At 44.2% G+C, this 26524-nt stretch overlaps 1 protein-coding gene across 1 annotated transcript in view; it reads right to left on the bottom strand.

The window, feature by feature from the left end:
- Positions 1–26524, bottom strand: part of LOC140395214 (receptor-type tyrosine-protein phosphatase delta-like) — a 634165-nt gene that overhangs the window by 260617 nt on the left and 347024 nt on the right. Inside the window, exon 5 of the mRNA XM_072482754.1 lies at positions 4716–4901. Within this exon, the coding sequence (XP_072338855.1) occupies positions 4716–4901 (186 nt within the window). The remainder of the gene's footprint in view (positions 1–4715; positions 4902–26524) is intronic.

Genomic DNA, 26524 nt, shown 5'->3' with positions numbered 1-26524 from the left:
CTTGCCGAACACCCACACGTAACATCCAATTCTAAAACTAGCCATTTTATTACTCCAAGCAAGAATGCTAACTTACTCCTCAAGCAGGGGCACTTTCGAGGACTCACCAAGGCATTTGGGTCTATTTTAAAGTTCACAAGAATGTCCAGTCAGCAATGGGCCATGTTACCACCAGTAGATTAGCCCAAGGAGGTACCAGTCAAGTACAGGATGTTATATTCTACACTAACATCACTTCCTGCCAGTCCAAGAAAGGAAACACAACAACACCCAACTTCAACATCAAAACAAAATAAATTAAAATAAAATATATAGATAAAGGGGAGACCATCCCTTTCCAAAAGTGTCGGATTTAAAGTTGCTACCAATTTCAGAATGTGCCAAACTGCAGCCTGAAACTGTGTTGAGCTTCTAAAGGGTGTGGGGGTGTTAATCCGTGAGGGTTATTAGGGAACAATTACGGTTAATAAAGCAGGTTGTTAGGTATTAGGAGAGCACCTATATGTGATGGTGTGGGCACTGGAAACTATGATTAATTAAAAAGGAGGGAGGGGTTGGGGAGGAAAGGGAAGTCAGAATGTACTTTTAAGAGTGTTTCCATGGTTTATGATCTAACAGAAGCTTTGCATAACGGAAGGAGTTTCACATCCAAAGCAACAAGTAGGGCCTGAATGGAAATAACTGGCTGCCTTGCCTCTGACTCCAGGATCAACCAGTCCTCCGTGTTTCTTTGTGGAAGGTTGTTAAACATTTCCATCCCTCTCAGTTCTGACAATTCTCGCAAAACCCTTACTGCCATTTTCCCCATTAACTGCCCTGCTTAGCGGGTACAGGGTATTATTACACAGCCAGTGAAAGGAAGGAGATTGAATGGGCGGGGAGTGGGTCCAGCGCATTAGGAGGAGGGATAATGAGCAAAGGGTGGGCACTGTGTGATAGGAAAGAGAGCTCCATGTGAGCACTGGGCATTCAGAGTGGTGGGGCACATGTTAACACCCTTAGCAGCAGGAGCAAGAAGGAAAGAATGATGAGCAAGAAGTGAAGAGAGGGACAATTTAAATTTACCTCCTGGCTGCAGATTTGAGGAGTACCGTATTATTTAAACCTTTATCGTTCAAACAGGGGCTTCCTCAGTGGGTGATCCCTCAATAGGAATTTTTCATTTCATTAGCTGGAGACCCGTGTTAAAAATAACCAGGATCACTGCTGATGAATGCTGCCCTCTCACACTTCAATCGTCAGTTCCTAGTCTTCACAGGGAACCAGTATTTGATGCAAGAGAGAGTGGGATTCCTTAAAGAGTTTATTTTCCTCGTAATATTGGGCAAGGACTTGTTATTCAAAATTCCAAATATATTAGAGTAAAGCAGAAGCACACCCTCTTTCAAGCGTGAAGGCCAAAACCAAGTCTTTCAGGTTAGGATATATCCCTGTCTTCCAAGGACAGTCCGTGGATTCTCAGGGGACAGTCCTATGTTTCTGGGCAAACAATGTGCCCAGGAGAATTCCTGGCTCACAAAACGCATCCTCAGATGAATATCTTAATGGTCACGTGGCTTCAAATCAGGCCGCCAGGCTGCCCTGCGGCCGGCCGATGAAATGGGTGGGACTGTGTGGCAGGTTCTGATTGGTTGGAAGGATGTCAATCTCCTGGTTTCGACCAGTAGAAGGTGTCGACTCTCCAGGACACTTCAATTTATGCAGAAATCACACTCGATGCCCGCAGCATGCATGCACCCCCTGCTTGTCCCCAGATGGTGTGCAGTTATCCTGTGAAATTCCGCAGAGGAGAAAATGGTTGCTGGTGGCCGCTAGGAACTGCATTAATGATAGACCTGGGCTTTGTCTAATGTGCCAGGAATTGGATCATAGCGCACTTCAGGGCCTCAGATGGTGTGGGTGAATGTCGGACACTCTCCCAACCACCCTCCCCTCCCCCCCCCCTCAAGTTTGGGTTAGAAAATTCGGTCAACCCTGATAGTCTGGGCAGTGAGTGAGGCCACAGGGGCAGCAGAGTGGAGCAGGTCAAGCAGGAATGGTGCAAGCGCCAAGAATGTTTTGTTTTAGAAAAGAGGATACATACCTAAATTAAATCTAGGAATAGAGTAAATGAAAGATAAAACTTACCTGCTTCAAAGCATAAAATGGTGGGTGAGGAGGGTGGCGCTGGGTGACTTGCACAACAATGCCACCAGTGTTAGGAGGGCTGTTACTGCGTGGTGGACAGTCAGAAAATATTTCCAGTTATTTTGTTACAGAGCACGTCACTGTGATCAGATTTAATATTGGAAATCCTATTAGTACATCTCCTACTAGCACAAAAGGGAGCATCTCCACTACTGTGGACTTGTGAACACAATAATCCCCTGAGGAGGAATACTGACATGGAATTTTTCATTGGAACGCATGACCCACGCACTAATTTTAATATATCCTAGTTGTTAATAATATTGAAGGATAGATTTCACTTAATATAAATGCTTATCCCTCTGGCTGATCAATGATTAATGAGAACTATAAAGTGCAGAGTTCTTACTGATGAATACCTGGTATAATCTCTTGACTTGCTGTATTACAATATATTATAACAGTCACTACACTTCAAGAGTACTCCACTGGTTGTAAAGTATATATAAGTAATTCATAGAAATATCATGAAGCAGCTTGCAAGCTTTGGGCAGTGCAGTCTCAAGGAGCTCACAAGAATAATTCAGTTAATTTCATTATAGCTGTAGATGAGCTTATAATAAGCAAGGCATGTCTGCCAGTTTGGAGCCTGGCTGCCCATTGTTCCACTTTCCAATGAGAGTCACTGGTTAACCATCAAGAGTGGGAGAATGGCTGCTTTTTCCTGTCAAGGTGCTACGGCTAACTAAACCGCCCAACTGTACTACCCCAATTCTAGGACCCCAACTGCACCACTCCATTACTAAGACTTGCAACTGCACCACCCCAACACTCTGACCCCCAATTACACCATCCCAACTCTAGGACCCCCAAACACACCACCCCAACTCTAGGAACCCAAAATGTACGACCTCAACTCTAGGACCACCAAATACACCACCCCAACGTTAGTGCCCTCAAATCCACCACCCCAACTTGAGGACCCTCAAATATGCCACCCCAACTCTAGGTCCTCCAACTGTACCACCCCAACTCAAGCAATAATAACTGTAGTGTTCTAGTGCCAATGGTAGGATCCCAATTACAGTTATCTCATTTATAAACTGGATCATACCTGAGTCCATGCTGCTCTGTCTTGGCTCATGTGCATTTATCCGCTGGGCATTGGGGCTGTTCGCTTACTTTAGGAAAACAATTTCAAACCCTGCGCCGATGGCAACTTAAATAACCAAAACGCTGCCAAAGCAGGGACAGCAATCTATAGATGTCGTTACGGTTGAGCATGGTTGATCCTAAGCCAAGACATGACCACACCAAGGAGAGGTTCTGTATGGGTTAGATGTGGAACTCCGGAAGACTAGAATGGATGCAAAAAACTGGTATAGTTCAAAAGGGTGGAGCATGAAGAATTCTTAAGGGGTTCTGGGTAAAATCTGCTGCTAGGTTATGGGCAGGATTGTCTGATGGGGTTTAAAGCAACAGTCTTGTGTAGGTCAGTTGGGTAGGACCAGCGGGTTTAGTTTTTAAATAGTTAGTAAAATGCAAGCATGCATTTTAAGCTTGTTGTGACATTAGTCTGGAGAGGGTTTTGTGAATTAGGCTTCGAAGCCAAATACTTACCAAAAGATTCTTTAAGATTAAGAAACAGAAAGAAAGAAAACATTATAGAAGACATTATTCAGCTACATATTCATTGTTACGTAACATTAAAAAGCTTTAGACGTAAATGTTTTACTATTAGTTTTAAACACATTAGAAAAACGAGGTTACTTCAATTCAGCTATCTTATTTAAATGATTGTTAGTAGTTATTTATTAATAAAGAGCAACATACATTCACAAAATAGCAAGGATAGAGTGGTTGCTGAGTCAAATTTCAAAACCATGGCAATTGAGGTCCTTGAACCTTTAGGGGTGGTCAATCATGTGAACGATTACCGGTAAATACAGCTGCAGGATGTGAGGTTTAGATTAACATTTTTATGTTAGTTCCTTTTTTAAAATATGTTTTATTTTAAACTTAGTATACAAGTTAAAGAACTCGACCGGGCAGTTTTTTTTCTGTTGTGTACCATGTTCAGTGAAGTTCTTGATACAACTTGTTCACTTTGCCAATGGTTCCACTGGATTAAAATGGCTGCCGCCTCCTCACCGACACAGACCACAACCAGCAAGGGCAGCAAAGAAAAAAGCTTCGTAAGAGTTTCCCAGTCCCAAAGATTATTTTCAATTTGACACATTGGTCACAGAATGGAATCCCAAATGGAAAAAAAAATGAGAGAAAAGATAAAACAAGAAGAAAAATAAATATAAGTAAAATAAACAGAGGTTAGAGTCGGCCCAGCGAGGAAGAGCACTTCAAAGGATATAATGAAAGGAACTGGAAATACAGTCACAGCAGAGCAGTGTGAGTCAAAGAAAGCTCTATGCACAGGACAGACAGACAGAATGACAAGCTATGAGGACGTCACAATCATCAACAGCAGTAACAGCTAAACAAAGGTCTTTCGGTTCCACGTATTCCTCTAAAGAAGCAGATTCATTATTTTTTGCATCTGTTGGTAATACTTTGTTCTTTCCAGCCCCTACCTGACCGCAACTGTTTGATGCGTGTGCTGGAGCTGGGGTCGACAGGCAGGAAGTCTTTGAACCAGGTGATCTCGGGATCTGGGTTTCCACTGGCTGCGCACAGCATGGTAGCCGTGCGGGTGCGCTCCACCACCTTCAGCTGGGGGCCCATGTCGATGTTGGGAAAGCCGGAAGGAAGCTGGTCCTCTGTGAGCAGAAAGCAGGAGGGCGAAGACGATTAGAAAAAACTCCACATTAGGCCTGAAAGGTAAAACTCAAAATCGTCATACATTCTACTTCAATTGCATTGAGACCAGATAGACAGAAAGTATAAATTAATGGAGGCATTGTCATTGGGTGGAACTCAGTGTTTTATCTTCCCACATTAATAGCCCTGACACAGTGGCCTCTCAGGGTGGTAGCAGCTGGGGGTCAGCGGACTGCAAAATCCAGTAAAATTGGTCAATTTACCTCCATGACAGAAAACCATACTCGCATTCACAAAACTAATCTCAAATTCCACCCGCTCCATATACAATGGGTGCAAAGGGAATTTACAGTGATGTTCTGTGGGCATTTTATACATTTTATGCATGACAAGAGAAGGACAGAACAGCATAACAGCCACATTTTGTGTGCAATTGGCTCGTTATGCTGTAGAATCCTGTACAGATCCACCACACTTGGCTATAATTGTGCAGAATCCAACAGTAAGCTCAGAGATGGAAAAAAATGTTAGGTGGGATTTTCCAGCCCCACCCCTGGGCATGTTTTGTGTCAGCGGGGGCGGCCGCCACTGGCCAGCGATGGGTGGTCATTGTCGGCGGGTCCGGAAGTTCCCTCAGGCGGGAATGGCCGGAAAATTCCGGCCGGTATTTTTAAGGGAGAGTTTTCTTTCATTCCCTCAAGTATTCTCTCTTCCACCGCTTCCCTTCCCTGCCCATTCTTTTCTTTTCTAGTTCCACTGGTGCTGTTTAACCTGTCATACCTTCTCTAAGTTACCATTATTCATGTGTGACCCTAGTCAGGATGCATCAGGAGGGTATTCAACTGTGCGACCATTGTTGCTGAGCCAGGTTCTGTCCTTGTGTGACATCCGCACTCATATTTTCCTGAAGGACATTGCTTGACATCGGTCAGCAACAGGCATTCTTCTTACTCAGGTCAATAATAGTGTTCCTTGAAGGATGGGAAAGACAGCATTTCTTGGGGGAAAAATTTATTTTCACTCATTCATGAAATATGGGTACTGCTGGCTAGGCCGGCATTCGTTGCCCTTCCCCAATTGCCCTTGAGAAGGTGGTGGTGAGCCGCCTTCTTTAACTGCTGCAGTCCATGTGGTGCAGGTACACCCACAGTGCTATTAGGGAGGGAGTTCCAGGATTTTGACCCAGCGACAGTGAAGGAACGGCGATATATTTGCAAGTCAGGATAGTGGTGACACAATGCTCCTGCTGCCCTTGTCCTTCTAGGTGGTATCAGCCGAGGGTGTTAGAGATGGCGGTGCTGGATAAATCCCAAAACAGAATCCCAAGCATCAGCAGCTTGTGGCATATGCAAATTAATGGAAAGCCGGATTCAACATGTGCAAGTTAAAGTATAGAAGCAGTGCATGAGATCAATCGGAGGCCAAAAAGGCAAAATGTTAAGATACTCAGTCTGATTCCAGGAATCTGGCGAAAAGTCAACATTCTGCTGATTAAATCCTAGGCACAACTGGCATCCTTCCCTTCCTTCCTGCCGCAACTTAAAATAGCTACACGTTCTCCTTTCCAGTCACAAAACTGCTCTCCGCAATGTGCAAAGCCATGAGCCATTCTGAGGTACAAGACATATGTGACACACGGTTACTTCCGTGCTAGCTCTAATCTTTCACACCCAGTTTGAACCAGAGAAGTGAACAGTTTCTGCTTGGTCACCTCTCTCGATTGGGCAAGCTGGCGAGCAGTGGGTTAACAATTGTGCCACTTCTCACTGGGAACTGGCTTGTGTTTTGGGTTTGATTAATGTCCATTTAAGGTGGTTTCATTTGCAAAGAAGTTGGTAAATCTTTCAAAGAGCTGCCTGATATGCCATCAATTAGAGCAGATCGTAGCAACACATATTCCTCTCTGCAGACCATACTTAACTTCATAATCCTCTCCTCTGTCACATCGCAGAAATTAGTGCCTGCATGAGAATATGCAAATACCTGATTTGAAATCATTCATGATAGAGCTAGGACTGATTCACCAAACTGAATGCCCCCAGAAGCAGTTTCAAACCCACATATTTAATTAATGGCCAGGTCCCCGAGTGAAAAAATCTACATGAAAATAAAATTAACATTTTCCTGTTTAATTAGAAAAGAAATAAGGCGGCGATAATACTGGAGAGAAAGCTATAGAGGCAGAGAGGGAAATAACGAAATAGACAGAGATAAATAAATAGAGATAGAGAAATAAATATAGAGAGACAAAGAAATGGAGAAATAAATAGAGCCAAACAGGAATCGAGAGAAAATTAAACAGAGAGAAATAACTAGAGAGTGCAAAATAGATAGAAATAGAGAGTAAAAGAGAAATAAATAGAGAGAAAAATAAATTGAGTGAAAGAGAGAGAAAGAGAGAAATTGAGCAAAATAGAGAGGGAGAAATAGAGAAAAGAAAAACATAAATTGAGAGTGAGATAGAAATAGAGAGATAAATAAATAGAGATGGAAAAATTAATAGAGGAAAAAATAAATAGTGAGAGCGAAATAGATCGAGAGAAATAGATAGGAAGAGGGGGAGAAATAAATTGAGTATGAAAGAGATAGAGAAAGGAATAGAGAGAAAGAAATAAATAGACTGAAATAGAGAGAAATAAATAGAGAAAAATACATTGAGAGCGAAGTAGAGAGAGCAAAATAGAGAGAAATAAATAGAGCTGAAATACTTGGAAAGAGAGACCATAACCATAAGATATAAGAGCAGAATTAGGCCACTCAGCCCATTGAGTCTGCTCCGCCATTCGATCATGGCTGATATAATTTTCATCTCCATTCTCTTATCTTCTCCCCATCACCCCTGATCCCCTTATTAATCAAGAACCTATCTATCGCTGTCTTAAAGAAACTCGTGACTTGGCCTCCACATACTTCTGCGGCGATGAGTTCCACAGATTCACCACCCTCTGGCTGAAGAAATTCCTCCTCCTCTCGGAGGCTGTGCCCTCAGGTTCTAGTTTCTCCTACGAGTGGAAACATCCTCTCCATGTCTAATCTTTCTAGACCTCTCAGTATCCTGTAAGTTTTAATAAGATCCCCCACATCCTTCTAAACTCCATCGAGTACAAACCCAGAGTCCTCAACCACTCCTCATATGACAAGCCCCTCATTCCGGGGATCATTCTTGCGAACCTACTCTGGACCCTCTCCAAGGCCAGCACACCCTTCCTTAGATGTGGGGTCAAAAACTGTTCACAATATTCTAAATGGGGTCTGACCAGAGCCTTATGCAGCCTCAGCAGTACATCCCAGCTCTTGTATTCTACTCCTTTCGAGATAAATGCTAACATTGCATTTGCCTTCTTAACTGCCAACTGAACCTGCATGTTAACCTTAAGAAAATCTTGAACTAGGACTCCGAAGTCCTTTGTGATTCTGATTTCTGAAGCGTTTTCCCATTTAGAAAATAGTCTATGCATCTATTCTTCTTCCCAAAGTACATAACCTCACACTTTTCCACATTGTATTCCATCTGTCACTTCTTTGCCCACTCTCCCAGCCTGTCCAAGTTCTTCTGCAATCTCCCTGGTTCCTCAACACTACCTGTCAGTCTATCTCTCTTTGTATCACCTGCAAACCTAGCAACAATGCCCTAAATTCCTTCTTCCAGTTCGTTCAAATACCTTGTAAATAGTTGTGGTCCCAACACTGATCCCTATGGAATGCCACTAGTCACCAGCAACCATCCTGAAAAGAATCCCTTCGTACCCACACTCTGCCATCTGCCAGTCAGCCAATCCTCTATCCATGCTAGATAAATCATAGAAATTACAATGCAGAAGGAAGCCATTCGGCCCATCGAGTCTGCACCGGCCCTTACAAGAGCACCCGACTGGAGACCATGTATCTACCCTATCCCCGTAACCCAGTAACCCCCACTTAACATTTTTTGGACACTAAGGGCAATTTAGCATGGCTAATCCACCTAACCCGCACATCTTTGGACTGTGGAAGGAAATCGGGGCACCCGGAGGAAACCCACGCAGACACTGGGAGAAAGTGCAAACTCCACAGACAGTTACTCAAGGCTGGAATTGAACTCAGGGCCCTGGTGCTGTGAGGCAGCAGTGCTAACCACTGTGCCACCATGCCACCTGGTATTTTATTGTATTTTAGTGAGGGACTAACTGTAGACACATGCATGGTAAATATTAATGTGTTGAATGTCAACAATAATTTCTAAGTATTAAAGAAAGCACAGAAAAAACAGAGAGAGAGTCGCAATAACATCTTTTCCCTGCTTGTCCTTCCAGGTAAAGCTGTTCATCATCTGACACCTGAGTTTTGGATTAGTCGCTGGCTTGGGATTTCCTCTTGTGAGACTGTGACAGAGTGACACAGCAAGGCCCTTTCAAGTCTCCCCTGTCCTGCCATGGTTCTTGTCATGGTGGCCATGAAGGAGGCAGGGAATTGTCAACATTTCTCCCCATGGACTTCGCGGAATATGAATTCTCCAATGAAGTGGGCGGCAGTTCGCCCAATAGGAAATGTACAGTGGGAGCTTAAAACTTGCTGCTCCAACCTGGGCCAGTTTCCCGTAAGTCCCCAGTCTTGGACGAGAATGCTGTTAGCCGTGGCAGTGGCCTTTTTTGTTACTTCAATAATAGGGTTTAGTGCTGGGAGATTGGCCTTGGTAAAGTTATTACATTGGTAACGAGGAGTAAACAAGTTGTGTTCCGAGCAGCCTTCAGTGTCAAACACAAGTAAGAGGGAAAAAAATGCCTCTCTTTGGTAAACTCAATGCTTATGAATTTTGTGGAGAAGACTGAAGCCAATACGCAGAGCGCATGAGCTACTTGCAATGGAAACCACCCCCCCCACCATCACCAATGGGTCTCCCACGAGGTCCCGCCCCTGACTCTGCCAATCTCTGTCAGAGTACAGTGCCAGGGGATTTCCCGGACATGACCCTCTCCCCTCAGGGGCTCGCCTCGGAGGAAGCCCTTTGACTGTTTTTAATTTTTAAAAAGCTGTTGTAAACCTTGCTGAAGTGATGCCACATTGGCGAGGTATGAATATTTAGTGGGGGGGGGGGGGGAAATCATGTGGTAGGGAGGCCTAGTACTAATATTAATATTTATTAAAACCCAATTAAATGAGGTCCCCACCTACTGTGGCCGTGTACCTAGTGATGTTGCCGGCGAGGGGACAAAGAAAATCAAGCAACATGGGCTGGGATTCTCTCCTACCTGGTGGGGCGAGGGGTCCCGGCGGCATGGAGTGGCGTGAACCATTCCGGCAGCGGGCTGCCCCAAAGGTGCGGATTTCTCCACGACTTTAGGGGCCAAGTCCTCACCTTGAGGGGCAAGGCGCGCGCCAAAGTGGTTGAGGTATTAAGGGCGCTGGTTTTATCACTGCTTGAGGTTTCCCGATCACTTGACATGATTGACATGATTGACAAAATGTAACTACATCTTTATGTAGTCCAGGCCAATAAAAATGTTTCTGGATTTTAGCTTGAGTTTTCCTTATTCCCAAATGACCTCCCACTGGTACCTCATGTGCAACTCGCAACACCTCCTTTCTATACCCTACCGGCAACCATCTGATCAAAAATCGTTTCTGATAATTGCACTTCAACTTCATCTTCACTCTTTGATTTCTCCTCTTGTCTTAACCTGTGACTTTGCGACCTTGTTACTACACAATCCGGAAAAATCCCAGGATATTCGTCCTTCAACCCTTCAGTTGTCTGATTTTCCACTGGCTTATCAACCACAGTAGGCATCATTCCCACCTGCGATCCAGCTATATCATTACCCAAGATAAACTGTATTCCTGGACAAGATAGTTTCTCTATTACTCCTACTACCACTTCACCACTCTTCACTGGACTTTCCAACCTTACCTTACATAATAGAACGCTACTCCTCTCACCCTGAATTCCACATATCACCACATTTTCTGGCAACATTCTTCCCAAACTACATAATTCCTCATCTCTTACCATTAAAGATTGACTAGCCCCTGTATCCCTTAAAATTGTGACTTCTTTACCTGCTCCTCCTGATACACATGAGTAAACCTTACCCACACAAGTAAATTCTTTAAATACATCTGGCACCTTCTTAACAATTACTTCTTGAACAGGCTGTAAAATTGTTGCACCTCCTTCTCTTCCCTTGGGCTTTCCTTTACCACTCTAACAAACCCCACTGTCTTATCCTGTTTTACCACATCAGCCTTTCCAGTGCTTTTCTTCAACCACCAACACTGTGACGTTACATGGCCTAGTTTGTTACAGTGAAAACATCTGAAACTTTTCATTTCTTTTCCACCCTCCTGGATTTCTTTTTTAATCGGAGGTACACTCTCTATATTGTCTCCCATCAGATCACCTTTACCTTTACCACTTGATGTGGAGATGCCGGCGTTGGACTGGGGTGAGCACAGTACGAAGTCTTACAACACCAGGTTAAAGTCCAACAGGTTTGTTTCGATGTCACTAGCTTTCAGAGCGCTGCTCCTTCCTCAGGTGAACCCTGAGTGAACCCTTTACCACTTGAGTATTTCTCATGTCTCCAGTTTCTATCCCTCGCCGGCTGAAACCGATGTCGGAAACCAGTCTTTGATTTATGAACTTATTCATAATCATCTGCCATTTCCACTGCTGATCTTGCAGTTTTAACCCCCTGTTCTTCCACATGAGTTCTCACTCCATCAGGAATTGAATTTTTAAACTCCTCCAAAAGTATAATTTCTCAGAGAGCTTCATACGTTTGGTCTATTTTCAAAGCCCTTATCCACCTATCAAAATTACTCTGTTTGAGCCTTTCAAACTCAATGTATGTTTGACCAAATTCTGTCCTTAAATTTCTAAAACTTTGTCTGTAAGCTTCAGGCACTAGCTCATATGCACTTAAGATGGATTTCTTCACCTCCTCATATGTTCCAGATACCTCCTCCGGTAGTGATGCAAACACTTCACTAGCCCTATCTACTAGCTTTGTTTAAATCAGTAATACCCACATGTCCTGTGGCCATTGCATTTGTTTAGCTACCTTCTCAAATGAAATGAAAAAGGCTTCTACCTCCTTCTCGTCAAACCTTTGTTTGGACATATTTAAATAGATCCCCACCACGTCTTTGACTATGACGCTTTGTCTCAATATCCTCATCCATCTCCTCCAACTGTACGTGTCCCTTTGCGTCTGCCAATTTTAACAGATTTTCATGTTTCAGAGCCACTTTCCGAAGTTCAAACTCTCTCTCTTTTTCCCTTTCCTCTCTATCTCTTTCTTTGCTTCTTTCTTCTCTCTCCTTTTCTTTTCCCTCTCGTTCTCTTTCTTTTTCTGCTCTCTCTCTTTTGTATTCAAGCCGCTTTAATTCTTTCTCATGTTCCATTTGTTTAATTTGCAACTGAATTTTTGCCCATTTCCCATGAGTCAAACTTTATCTCAGGCAACTTTAAATGCTTAACCCACTGCCATAATTACCTCATCTTTTCGCATTTTGTCAGGCAATGTTAACTGCAATGTTTTTGTCAGACCCAACAGTCTGCTTTTCGTCTCTGTCCGTAAAGTACTGCGCGTGACAGTCTCCACCCCCAAAAACTTCTGAGCCTCTGAAAGAGCCATTGTCCACAACACACTCCCCACTTAAACTAAAATACCACACCGGAAAAGCAACAATCCTTCACTGTCTTTAAATTCACAAAAGCCAATCCAATAGATAGACTTTTATCCCCCTCGAGCCCCCAATTGTTATGGGCAAGGCATTTTCAGAACTCCAAAATGTATCAAGGAGTTCAACCAACCTCCCCCTTTAATGTATTTGTTGCTTTTCCTAGCACACGGCTTGTTCCCTAGGCATGGGATTACAATTATGGACACGCGGGTTTTTAAACACAAAACAATGTGTATTCCATGAACTCAACTTAACATCTAAAATAAACATTGGATCTCTTAACACCCCTTACTTCAAAGATAACTCCGAAAATATTATAGCAGAAAATAATCCCTCAAAATGTTCCTTCAAACTTCCAAGAGACTTAACACCTTGAAACAGAATCACATTAGGTTAAAGGCTTTACTATTATGAGTTTAAATCACCCAAATGATCCAGAGATAGTCTTTCATGGCAGAGATCACAGCAAATCCAGCTCACTGCAAAACACAAACACTCCCCAAGCTCTTTTCCTCCAAACTACAACTAAAAACTGCAAAATGGCTGATCTAAAGCCCAGCTCCACCCACACTCTGACATCACTGCATTTTCTTAAAGGTACATTGCGTAAATATCCACTTATTTAAGGTACTCCCACATGATAGGAGCCTGCTGGGATACTGGCCCAGATCTTCCAGCCTCTTGCTCGTGGCAAACCAGACACATGAACCAGGATGTGCATCAGGACCCCACAGATGTCCGGATGGGCTGACTTCTGTGGGAAATGCCTGAGAAACCTGAACTTCCAATGGGCAATTCCCTGCTCCTCGGGACCATCCGGAAACATTTTTAACTCTGAGTTAGAGTCGGAGATTCTGGACAGTTCCCTCGGACTTACCCTTACCTGAATAGTTACTCAGAAAACGTTGGACAGAAAAATCAGTCTAACTCCTAAGCAACTGTAGAATTGATAACCCCAGAATTCCCCCCTCGACCTGTGACTAACTTTGACCCCCCCCGACATTCCCATGATCCCCCAACCCAACTATCCCACCTGAACATGTTAACCCCTGACTACCCGGCTAGCCACTGACTCAGCTATTCACCCTGCCCACCTAGCGTCCCACTCAGCTGCCACTCTATCCACCTTCCACCTAACCCGCCTGTTACCCAACCCATTTACCTCATCCATCCTGCCCACCTACCTTACTCACCTACGACCCATCCTTTCACTCATTCCTCCATTCACCCATTCGCTAACACTCACACTGGACATTTACACTTTTCACATGGCAGCTAACACTGCAAAAAGTGAATGTTTCCTTTCTTTTCCCCACATCACGATCACGCTGTGATGGGGGCTCTTTCACAGACGCTGCGTTCCTCATTTCAGGAGAAACTGGGCTCAGAAAGACCAAGAGGAAATAAGGAGCAGTGTCGGATGGTCAAAATGTCAATTGGAGCGGCAATCCGATAATGATCCAGACAATAGAGCCAAACAGATGGACCATAATGGGGTTTCCCGGCCCTTTACACTGTGCTTGGCTAGAAGCTAGTTGGCAACCTTGATGGATTTCCACCTTTTACAGTGAAGCATCACCACATTCAACCGATCTACAAACAGACTGGATCTCTGGGTCCAACCAGCTTTCTCCTGGGGTAGTGGGCATTCCCCCCGGAAAGGAACACTTGAAGGTTTAATTTGTTTCTTGACCTAATTCAAACACAGGGCCTGCTGGTGACAGCAGTGTATCCACAGAACTGAGCTGACAGCGTACAAAAAACACGCTTAATTTATCTCTTTCAGAGAAGGGGAGCAGAGGCTGAAGGCATGATGAATGAAAGTTGTGGAGCCTATGAAAACGTTAGTACTGTCAAAGGAATGGAACAAATGGTCTTTGGCATGGACAGTCTAAAAATAGAAAGACAGAGCCATTAATGTCACAAAAAGCAGGTGAAATTTACACATTCTCATTCATTCATGGGTTTGTTTTTTAAACATTCAGGTCTGTCTTGTAAGGGCATAATCTTTTGCACCCAAGATGTACAAACTGCAGTCCCTCTCTCCCACAGCGGCAGAATGATACCATCTCCTAGGCTGGCGTGTTGTCTACAATAAGTATCCGTCTCTATTTCTAGATCCATAAATTCTCAGTAGGTCCAGATTCACTCATCGCCTATACTTATGCCATCACTGTTAGTTCAAGGCCTTGTGATGGCTGATGGTGCTGTCTGACCCATCCACGATACAAAGCTCTGGCTCTCATTGGAAAAACACCCGATCTAAGACTTGCATATGCGCAAGGAACATTGCCCCCTGTCCCACACGCCTACCCCCCCTTGCCCCCACACCCTACTTCTCAGTCACACATCAGTTATGTTAGAGCACAGACATGGATGGAAATGGAACAGCTCTGCCCCAAGACTTCCTGATCACTACCTGGTGAACAGGAAAGTGTGTGTTTGGGTTGTGGGAGGGCGAATACAGGATTAAGTTCAGGTGACCAAAGAGAAAATGCGGGAAAATCTCAGCCGGTCTGGCAGCACCTGTAGGGAGAGAAAAGAGCTAACGTTTCGAGTCCAGATGACCCTTTGTCAACTTCAATCTAATGGCAGAGCCAACAAACATCTCTGTTTATGATTCTTCCTCGACTGTAAATTCTCCCCTGCTCATGGCGCATACTTGCCTCCTGTTTTTACCTTTAATACGCATCCAGTGTTTGTAAATATCAAACACTGATTATCCCCGTTGTACATCTGTCCGGCACGTCCTCCAGTTTGGTGCCACCAGCAAACTGAACAACTTTGTGCTGGCATGTGAAATTAAGATCACTTGTGGATGGATATCAGGAACACAGTGAGATCCCAGCACAGGTACCTCACTCAACATTTCAACCTAGCTCCCCTTAAAGTTACCCTCCACATCCTTCCCTCCACTTTATTACTAATCCACACATGGGAGGCCGGTTAGTTCAGTTGGTGGGATGGTTGTTTCGTGATGCTTCTTGTCCCTCGCCTGGGGTGTGGTGACCCTCACGTTAAATCACCACCAGTCAGCCTTCCCTCTCAAAGGGGAAAGCAGTTTATGGTCCTCTTGGACTATGCCAATTTTCATTTCATTTCAATCGTCACTCATTGACTGGGATTTTCTGATGCCGCCATGGTTTGGGGGTCGCGGGCTGGCCAAAAGTCCATTGATTTTCGGCACGACCAGAAGATCCCGGAGATGGGAAGAGCCGCCAAAACAGCCATAGTTTCTGAAATCGTGAAACTATAAACAGTATGATCGAGTGAAAATCTCACACAAGCACCCAGCTTTCTACTTCTCTGAAGTTTCAGTAACAGTGTTGCGTAGAATTACCGGTTTCATACCTTTCAAGTGTTGAAATTTAAATTATTCTTTTTAAAATTCTGAATGGGAATAGAGTGATGTGAGGAGCACTGGGTCTCTGGCACAAAGTCAAATGTGTTTCAGGGGAATATAGTCTTTTTCTGTGTGTCCCCTCTTCATTATATACTGCTGGCATACCAACAGCAAACATAACCTCAGGCTTGTTGCAATGCATCCACGGGGCTGAATTTTCTACGGCCCAACTGACTCAAGGTCAATAAGGAGGGTTTGTTGACTGATTAAACCTGAGTAATGAAGTGCAGCAGTGAATCAGGCATGTAGATGCTTCATTACATTTATAAGGGTCTGTTGACTAGTTTGCGTCATTTGAAAATCTGGCGTTCTCGCTCTCTCTTCTTTCTCCCTCCAATTCAATCTCCGAGGTCTTTCTCTCTCTTTCTTTCTTTCGAGCCCCACATGTCATTAATCTAGGTAAGCCCACCATATCACACCGCAAAGCAAGTTTCATGTCATGTAAGGCCCTGTGTTAATACTGCTGCATCCCAAAGATAAAGCATCCTGGGCTACACTGACATTGGGAAGTGAGGTGGGGGAACGATGGGGAATATGGGAACATCGGACTTGGGAGCAGGAGGCTATTCAGCCCTTCGAGCCTGCTCCGTCATTCGTGGCTGATCTTAGTGCGATCACAACTCCACTTTCCTGTCTGTACCCCCTAACGTGTTTGACTCCACTTTATCTTAAACATCTACCAAACTCAGCCAAAAATAAACTTGATGATCCAGCCTCCATGGTTTTCTGTGAAATGAATTCCCCAGACTAACATTTCTCTGAGAGAAACAAATGTGATCTCAACTTGTATTAAAAGGGAGATCTCTTATTGTTAAACATGCCCCCTAGTTCTAGCCTCCCCCACAAGAGGATCCTCAAATCTCCTCAGGTTATTACATGCTTCAATAAGATCACCTTGCTTAAAATTCAATGATTATAGGCCTAACCTGTGCAACCTTTCTTCATAAGTGTAATAACCCTCATGAGGCCCACGGGAAAACCGTGATTGATCACCCCATGGGGTTTGTGGAGTATACGCTTCCCCGCGAGATCCATCCAGCCGCAGCTCATAAGAATTGAGTATGAAGGCCGGTCCATACAGGGACCAGCATATTGGTTGTCCCAACGCGACTGCGTTGCTTAAATAGTTTGCTGCCATGGGCAGACTTTCTGTTACCTTGATTGAACCGTATGTTCTTCATACCGCTGGCTTCCTGGGTCTCAATAATAAAATAAGCCCTTCATTTCAGGAATGAGTCAAAATAAAGTTCTCTCAACTGTTTCCAATGCAGTTATACACTTTTATAAATAAAGAGACCGGCTCTGTACACAGCACAATACTGTGGTCTCAACTCTAGCAAAATTCCTCAAATTTTATGTTACATTTCCCTTATATATGAAGCATTGTTTCATTTGCTGTCTTTGCATACTACCCTTTTGTGATTCATGTACCAGGAAATCTAGATCCCGCTGTACCACCGAGTTCTGCAATCTCTCCGCACTTGAATAGTATACTGTTGTTATTTTTCTCCTGCCCAAATGGACAAATTCATAAGCCAATTTTTTGCCCACTCACTTAACCCATCTATGACCCTTTGTTAACTCATTTACCCCCTTGTGACAACTGACTTTGCATCCTTCGCAAATTTAGCTACTATAAAATATGAATTTTTAAATATCCTGCAATAACCCATTAAAAATGGGTCCTAGCAATTTTGTTGTGACAGATGTTAGGCTTATACTTTCCTGCTTTTTGTCTCCCTCCTGTCTTGAATAAGTGTTACATTCTGCTTGGACACTTCCGGAACCTAAGGAATTTTGGAAGATTATTGCCAATTATTCTAACCATTGTATTACCTCCGCAGCCACTTCTCTTTACTTCTCACCAGTGCCCTCCTGGTAACAGGTACCAACAAATACCAGATTAATCCATGGGTTGGGGCCAAGCACTCAAAGGTCGTGCATTGGGAGCTATGAACAATTGAGAACTTACTTGTTAACTCAATCGATAATTTGCCCATTCTCACCTCAATCAGTAAGCTACATATGATACACACACAATTAGTTTCCAGGATGCTGGTGTGCCACTGAAGTGCTTCCCATGTTTCTCCCTAAATATAGACATAGGAGCAGGAGTATGCCATTCAGCCCCTCTAATTTGTTCAATGAGATGGTAGCTGATCTGCATCTCACCTCCATCCACCTTCCTCTACTCTGTCTCCTTTAATGCCCTTGTCCAGCGAACATTTATTGATCTCAGATCTAAGGTTATTAACTGAGCGATCATCTAGCATTTGTGACAGAGAGCTCCACACTGCTAACAGTCTTTGTGTGAAGCCGTGCTCCCCCGTTTCTCTCCAGAAAGCCCAGGCTCTGATTTTAAGGTTATGACCCCTTGTGCTAGACGAACAAGAGATGTTTCTCTCTGTCGATCTTGTGAATTCCTACCAAACTCCGAAAAACGAAATCAAACCCCCCTCTTAATCATCAACATTGTGCCAGCTGTGCCTCAGCTTGGTAGCATTTGCAGCTCGGATTCAGAGAGTTGTGTCCATTTTGTAACTGAGGCATTTAATTGGGTCATTACCTGAAAAGGAAGAATGCGCAGGTGCTCCATAGGGGGGGGGGGGGGGGGGGGGGGGCAGCACTCGGTAAACTGTTCCTCTGCTGGAGACAGCACAACGGGCTCAATGGCCTCCAGCTGTGCTGACACCATTCTGTGAGTCTGACTGCGATGTCCCTGTACTACAAGCCGCGTGTGATCTCTCCCCTGTTCTCTGATGGTTGAACAAATATTTTGAGTACTTCCTCGAACCTATCCAGAAGTCCTTTCTTTATGCCGAGAACTTTGTGTCAAGAACTGGGGGTCACCAACCCCCAAAATGCCTGTGGAGTCTATGGCTCCTTGCCCCACTTGTGTAGTGCAACTTAAATTATCTTTCTATTCAGTTCACTACCTCATACACTACTCAGAGGACCCATCTTGGCTGTCTCCATTTAATGACAAAATATCCAAGTTTTCCCAGATTGTTTTCTCCACTGCACGCCCTCCCCTGCTCTCTACATGTGCTGAGTACCCACTCAGTTTGAACAACCTAATAATTCAACTTTTATTTTACGAAGTTACTGAATTCCTAATTTGCTAGCATATTTATATTGCTCGATTTAAAATTTTTAGTTTGAAATATCAGAAGTAATTTTTCCAATTAAGGGGCAATTTAGCGTGGCCAATCCATCTGCCCATACACATCTTTGGGTTGTGGGGTTGAGACCCAAGCAGACACGGGTAGAATGTGCAAACTCCACACGGACAGTGTCCCGGGGCGGGGATCAAACCCAGGTCCTCGGCGCCGTGAGGCAGCAGTGCTAACCATCTCACCACCCTACACTCAAGAGGTTTCACACCATCCAGGACAAAGCAGCCCTTTTGACACCATCCAGGACAAAGTAGCTTGCTTGATTGCTACCCCTTCCACAAACATTCAATCCCTCCATTGCTGACGCACAGTGGCCGCAGTATGTACCATCTACAAGATGCACTGCAGGAACTCACCAAGGCTCCTTAGGCAGCATCTCCCAAAGCCACTACCATGACCATGCAGCAGGACAGCAGACATGGGAACACCACCACCTGGAGGTTCCCCTCCAAACCACGCGCCATCCTGACTTGGAAATATACGCCGTTCCTTCACTGTCACTGGGCCAAAATCCTGGAACTCCATCTCCAACAGCACCATTGGTGAACCTAACCCTCAGGGACTACAGAGGTTCAAGAAGGCAGCTCACCACCACCACCTGGAGGGTAACTAAGAGTGGGCAATAAATGCTGGCCTAGCCACAACCCACAAATTAATTTTTTTAAACATTGTGAAGCACCTCAGGGAGCTTTTTTCTGATGCTTCAATAACATACCACTCAGTAATGTATCACTCCATTGCTGGGGTGATCTTTTATAAAGGAAATGTGTTTTTGTGAAGTCCTGGAAGGAATGTGAAGGGTGGTGATTTTCATCTTAAACAATCAATGCAAGTAATTTCTGTGAAATATGCCTTCCTGACTTTGAGGGATGGCGGGGACAGTTCAGTAGGGTACAGAGCCCCAATCTATTTAAGGGAGAGATAGCAACGGCAATGATTACATGGAAAAATTCATTAGAAAAGGGAATAGTGGCAGAGAGCTGATAGATAGCTAATTTGATCCCTATATGTAAAAAGGGAGATAGGACAACTCTAGGGAACTACAGACCAATTAACTTAACGCCAGTAGTCGGAAAGATAATGGAATCCTTTTTGAAAGATGTAAGAAAAACATCTAGAAACTCAAAATATAATTAAGAGTAGTCAGTAAGCATTCTGAAAGGGAAGACCATGCTTGACCAACCTTATTGAATTCTGTGAAGAAGTATCAGAAAGGATAGATAAGGGAAATACATTAAACACTTCCTAAAAGCCTTTTATAAAGTACCACCACATCGTAGATTCGCAGCTAAGCTGAGAACATGTGAGAGTCAAGGGACAAGGAGCAGAATGGAGAGCAAACAGGCTATAAAATCTATATCAGAGAGTGAGGGTTAAAAGTAGTGAATCAGGCTGGCAAATGGTAGGGAGTTAGTATCCCATAAGGGAACATTATTGTTCACCATTTACATTAACAATTTGGATTCAGGATCAGACACTACTGCCAGTATTTTCTGGTGCCGCCTATCGTGAAAATCATAAATAAATAAATAAATAACCTTTATTGTCACAATTAGGTTTACATTAGCACTGCAATGAAGTTACTGTGAAAATCCCCTAGTCGCCACATTCCGGCGCCTTTTCGGGTACACAGAGGGAGAATTCAGTATTCTCAGCTAGTACGGGAACTGAACCCGCGCTGCTGGCCTTGTTCTGCATCACAAACCAGTTGTCTAGCCCACTGAGCTAAACCAGCCCTGTATCGCAAGTGGGACAGAAAATGTGACGGACCAGCCAAAGATCCGTCGACATTGGGAGCGAATTTCCTGAGGCCAGCAAATCCTGGCCTACAATTTCAAAGTTCACAGGTGACACCAAATTGGGTGGTGCAGTTAGTAAAGGAGTAGTGAGACAAAATGCAGGTAAACATGGGCGGGATTCTCCGGTTCTCCCAGCCCTGTGTTTCGCGGTGGTGTGCCGTTCTTTGGCGGCAGGATTCTCTACTCCCGCCGCTTGTCTTAGAGATTTTGCATTGAAGCCACCTCACGCCGCCAGGAAACCCACGGCCGGGGAGGCATGGCGGGACCTGCGAATCGCAATTGTCAGGGAATTCCGGCCCATTACTACACTTTCATAATTATATGTGCATAATTAACAAATTAATTTCAATAGGGATAAGCGCAAGATGGTACAATTTGGCAGGAAGTAAAAGTGTAACATATACTTTGGAAAGTGAATGTTCTCGGCGACAAGAATAATCTGGGGATACAATACACAAATCACCAAAACAACAACGCCCCATGTGGAGTTTGCACATTTTCCCCATGTTTGTGTGGGTTTCGTCCCCACGACCCAAAGATGTGCAGGTTAGGTGGATTGACCATGCTAAATTGCCCCAGAATTGGAAAAAATTGGGTATTCTAAGCTTTTTTAAAAAACAACAATCAGGTTAAGAAGGCCATTAAAATAAGTAAAGCAAGAACTGGGGTTAATTTCGAGAGAGGCAGAACTGAATATCAGAGAAGTTATGTTGAAATTGTGTAGAATCTTGGTCAGACCACACTTAGATCATAGATCATAGAATTTACAGTGCAGAAGGAGGCCATTTGGCCCATCGAGTCTGCACCGGCTCTTGAAAAGAGCACCCTACCCAAAGTCACCACCTCCACCCTATCCCCATAACCCAGTAACCCCACCCAACACTAAGGGCAATTTTGGACACTAAGGGCAATTTATCATGGCCAATCCACCTAACCTGCACACCTTTGGACTGTGGGAGGAAACCGGAGCACCCGGAGAAAACCCACGCACACAGGGGGAGGACGTGCAGACTCCGCACAGACAGTGACCCAAGCCGGAATCGAACCTGGGATCCTGGAGCTGTGAAGCAATTGTGCTATCCACAAGGCTACCGTGCTGCCCCTGTTCTGGTCTCCATATTCCCCCAAAAATAAAGGGGTACTACAGGATGTGTAAAAAAACATTTGCTGGAACAATACCAGAATTGAGAGATTGTACCTATTGAACTGGCTGGGTCTCTTTACTCCAGAAAGGAGAGACCTGAGGGGTGACCTTGTACAGGTCTTTAAAATTACAAATGGATTTCATAAAATGGTCCTTTTTGGACTGAATGGCCAGTTTCTGCGTTATAGGTACATTGCAAATGTACAGAGCTGCTGTTTCTTCAGCAGAGTGCGCGTGGTTAACTGCAGTGAGGTATGCCTTTTTTCTATATATCCTGGGCAGGCTATAGAATTGTTACCAACAACCCATCATTTAAAGCACATTACAAAGAACGTTGAGATCATCGTGAAACTTAATGCAAAGCAATTCGGCTCGAAGTTGCTTTTAAGCATCCCCCGCTTCCCTGTCCCAAGTGCCGCAGCACACTTTATAGATACATCTGGTTCGATTCACACCAAGCACACTGAAAATATGCTGGGCGAGGTGTTGCTCAGATCTCACAGCATGTCTCCCAATAAAAATTAAGTACTGGCTATATGATGGGACAATAAATACTCAGTGCAGGCAATTTTTCCTCTAAATGTCAAGGATGCAGTCCCTGACCCATGAGCCACCCTCTGGTAAGAACGGCTGCTTCATAAATGGATGTTTCTTCATTTTGTGAGCAGTAACTCTCTCCCATTTAATTAAATGGATAGGCGGACTGGCAGAGCACAGAGGATTGATGTCAGCTAGGGTCCTCCCTCGCAGCCCATGCACTCACTTCAATTATTAAGAAGCTGTCACATCACGCTGTGCTGCCTCTTGCCAGTTAACCATTTCAACCACAGAGACTGCTTCCTGGCTTTAATCAGCTATCACCTAATGGCCTGAAAACTGAGCAAAATTATGCATTCCTCACCCCGCAACTACAAAGTTCATTCCCTCCCCTACCCACTAAGAGGCTGATAATTCCCAAGGCTCATGTCTGCAAACATTTCATCCAAGCGCTCACTGTTTAGGCCTGGGTGTCACATCCGAGCTCGGTTGAGAGCCCCCCTTCTCCCTTTGAGTCAGAAGGTAATGGGTTCGAAACCACTGGTGACTTGAAAACAACATCCAGGCTGATTCCTCAGTGGCTTACTGAAAAAGCGCTGCATTGTCCACCATGCCGTTATTTGGTCAAGACAATATATGAAAATCTCATCCACCCTCTCTTCGGTGAATGTAAATGGTCGCAGGTATTTCTTGAAGAACCGCTGTGGAGTTTTCCCAAGCACGTATCTCTCAAAAAACTAAAAATAAAACAAGTTTATCTATTTGTGGAGCCTCGAAGTACGCAAATTAATTGCGTTACCAATCCTAAAGTGACTATGCTTCAAATGTTTTTCATTGGTTAGAATGTACTTTGGGACATAGAATCCCTACAGTGCAGAAAGAGGCCATTCGGTCTACATTATCTGCACCTACCCTCCAAAAGAGTACCCTGCCCTATCCCCGTAACCCTGCTCATTGATTATGGCAATCAACCTAACCTGCACACCTTTGGACGAGGTTTCTGAAAGTTGTTGTGGAATTACACAACTTTCCTGCTCTTAATCAGCATAGCAGACATTGTGGCGAGCTGAATTATATACCAATTAATTTAGCACACGTTGGGGATCGAACTGAGAACTTTTCTGGTCCATGAAGACGAGTTCCAGTTTAGGTCCTATTGGGAGAACTAGCAATTGCCATGTGATTCGTAATTGATAAAAGACCAAGCCCAGTCCTGCAGCATCACTGCAGAAAATTATTATGGTTTCAAAATGCCCATGGAAAGGCTGGGAAACCTATTGTGTGCACAATGGGCAAAGTAACTGCTCATTGGGTGCAGAGCCATAGATTCTGGATTCAATTTTAGACAAGGTGGAGTTGGGAATGCTATGATTGGTCTTATTGTCAGGGGTTGAAGGTTAACATCAGCCATTTTTGATGGCTATCCAGATATTACAGCAGAGAAATTTGGACATATAGAGGCGGATCCACTCTCCCCCGATCCCCCTCCAGTTCTGCACAGTGCATTGAAGAAAACACTGTTAAGAGACTATGCTCCACTGCTGTTATGCCACTTCACACACAACATACTTCCACGGCCACCGATTTTTCAATCTAAATCCATTGCTTTAGATACACAACTCTTCAATTCCAATTTCCCCCTGTTTTACATTCACTATCTTACTTCTATGAATGGTTCACAGTGTGGTTGGACGAATATGCGTCACTGACTGTTTTAATAATGATTCTGAAAGGATAAATCAGTCACTTGCCAATGGATGATTTAATGGGAACTGCGACTCAGTTTGTCAGCCGATACGATCAGTGAGTGGGGGAGGGTTATCTGGTCACCTTGATCGAAATGCCTAATTGATCTACCATCAATGACAACAGACGAGTCGGAAGAGTAAACTGTGGCTTTAATCATCTAAAAAACACCTGCTGGCAGCCGGTCCCAGAATGAGGGCAGGGCTGGAGGTTAGCTACCTTTATACTTGAGCCCTAGGGGCGGAGCCAGCAGGGACAAACCCAGACATGTAACAAACAGTAAGAACAGCAAGTACAATAAGTAAGAACAGTAAGTACAATATATACAGGGTTCACCACACTAATGTCCATGTGAAGAATGCCATCCGTCAGCCTACACCACTGGTCATGTGTTTTAACCGATTAACTTATCTCTTGAGGGGTGGGACATAGATTTTAAAAAGTGTTGCTTCATGTCCAGGACTTAAGTTTGGAAATGTAACGAGACATTTGTCAGATGCACCTGCAGTGAATGCATTGTGGGCCTTTGGTTAAATTAACCTCAATTTGATGACTGCACAATTCTAGACATGGATTCCCTAACTCCAATGGGATTGAATGAGGAACTTTGAAATGACATGGACAGCCTTTCATGAATAATTAAAATCACATATTGACATTTGTTCAGGCCCAACTCTCAACAAGATGAGCTGGCCTCCATTGACTCAGTATTGCTCCTTTCCTTGTGCCAAGATAGTCTTCCAAAAGTATCAAAGCCAACCAGTGATTTTTGTAACCGACCCAATCTCCTCATTCACTCAGGTGCCCAGCTTTCATATCCTTCCAACAATCTCATTGAGCAAATATCCAAATCCCCACAATGCCACATTGAGTGAGCTCAGCCAAATCCACCAACCAGTGGTGCTCCTTAATTGGCACAGTTGGTTGTAGCTACAATTGTTTCAATTCAGCCAAGAAATCGTACACCTAATTTCTAAAACTCTTTCTAAAATGTTCGAGTTGAGAATACAGAATACACGGTCACCATTTCAAATTTGAGTAGATTAGGCACCGGTCAAACAGGGCCCCACAGGCTATTCAAGGTGGCTCCAGCTCAAGGTGATCTGCAAGGGCTGCACAAACTGAAGCAGTTACTTTCAAATAAAATATTGACCAGCTGATGGAATTGGAGAAAGGGCTTGTGTGGAGCGGAAATGGAGGCACAGAATGGCCTGTTTCTGTGTTATAAAATGTTGTACCATTCTATGTTAAAAAAAAAAATCTCTTTCAGAAGTTCTCTTTGGAGGGATAAGGTATAAAACATTGGACGCGATACAAAGGCTTCGCTGTGCCCGCCTTTGTGTTGTGACGAGGACATTAAGTTTCGCAAGCAATCTCTCGCTGGATTCACGATGCTCGAAATGCTTCGCGAGATTTAACGAGATCTCAAAATCTGGATCGTGCTCTCGTTGGGCGAGATTCAGATTAACATATTTAAATGAGCTCTTCGGCTCATTTAAATATGACTGCACCTGATTTACCCAGCAGCAGGGAATAAACAGCCTTGCCTGGGAAACCTCACCAGGACACCGTTCATTGATTGATTGATTTTAATTGTCACATGTACCAAAGTATTGTGAAAAGTGTTTTTCTGCATCCAAGGGAACGTACATAGTACATACATAGTAGACAAAAGAATAATCGACAGAGTGCATTGGCAAATGATACATCAACAAATAGTGATTAGTTACAGTGCGGAACAAGGGCCAAACAAGAGCATAATAGGGCGCCTTGAATAGTGTTCTTACAGGGAACAGATCAGTCAAGGGAGAGTCATTGAGGAGTCTAGTAGCTGTGGGTCAAGAGTAATGGCACCAGGTGTGTCATTCAGGCCATTAAAAGTCCTTGGATGGTCAGGCTCTAGGCAGGGTGTTACCTGGCACTCTCACTGACACCTGAGCACCTTGGCACTGCCAGCCTGGCAATGCTGCTGGGAATCCTGGCATTGCCAGGGTGCCCAGGTGGCACTGCCAGGCTAGCAGGGGAACTGTCAGGGTGCCAGACAGGCAGTTCTAAGGTGCCCGGGGGGGCAGGTTGTCTGTACCAAGGATTGAGCCCAAGTGTGCCTTGTCCTTAAGAGGTGGGGTGAGGGGGGGACCCAAGACCCCTTAAG

This window comes from Scyliorhinus torazame, chromosome 18 (genome assembly GCF_047496885.1).
Source record: "Scyliorhinus torazame isolate Kashiwa2021f chromosome 18, sScyTor2.1, whole genome shotgun sequence".
Taxonomy (NCBI): Eukaryota; Metazoa; Chordata; class Chondrichthyes; order Carcharhiniformes; family Scyliorhinidae; genus Scyliorhinus; species Scyliorhinus torazame.
Note: the sequence above shows the minus strand (reverse complement) of the source record. Positions and strands in the feature narration are given on the sequence as shown.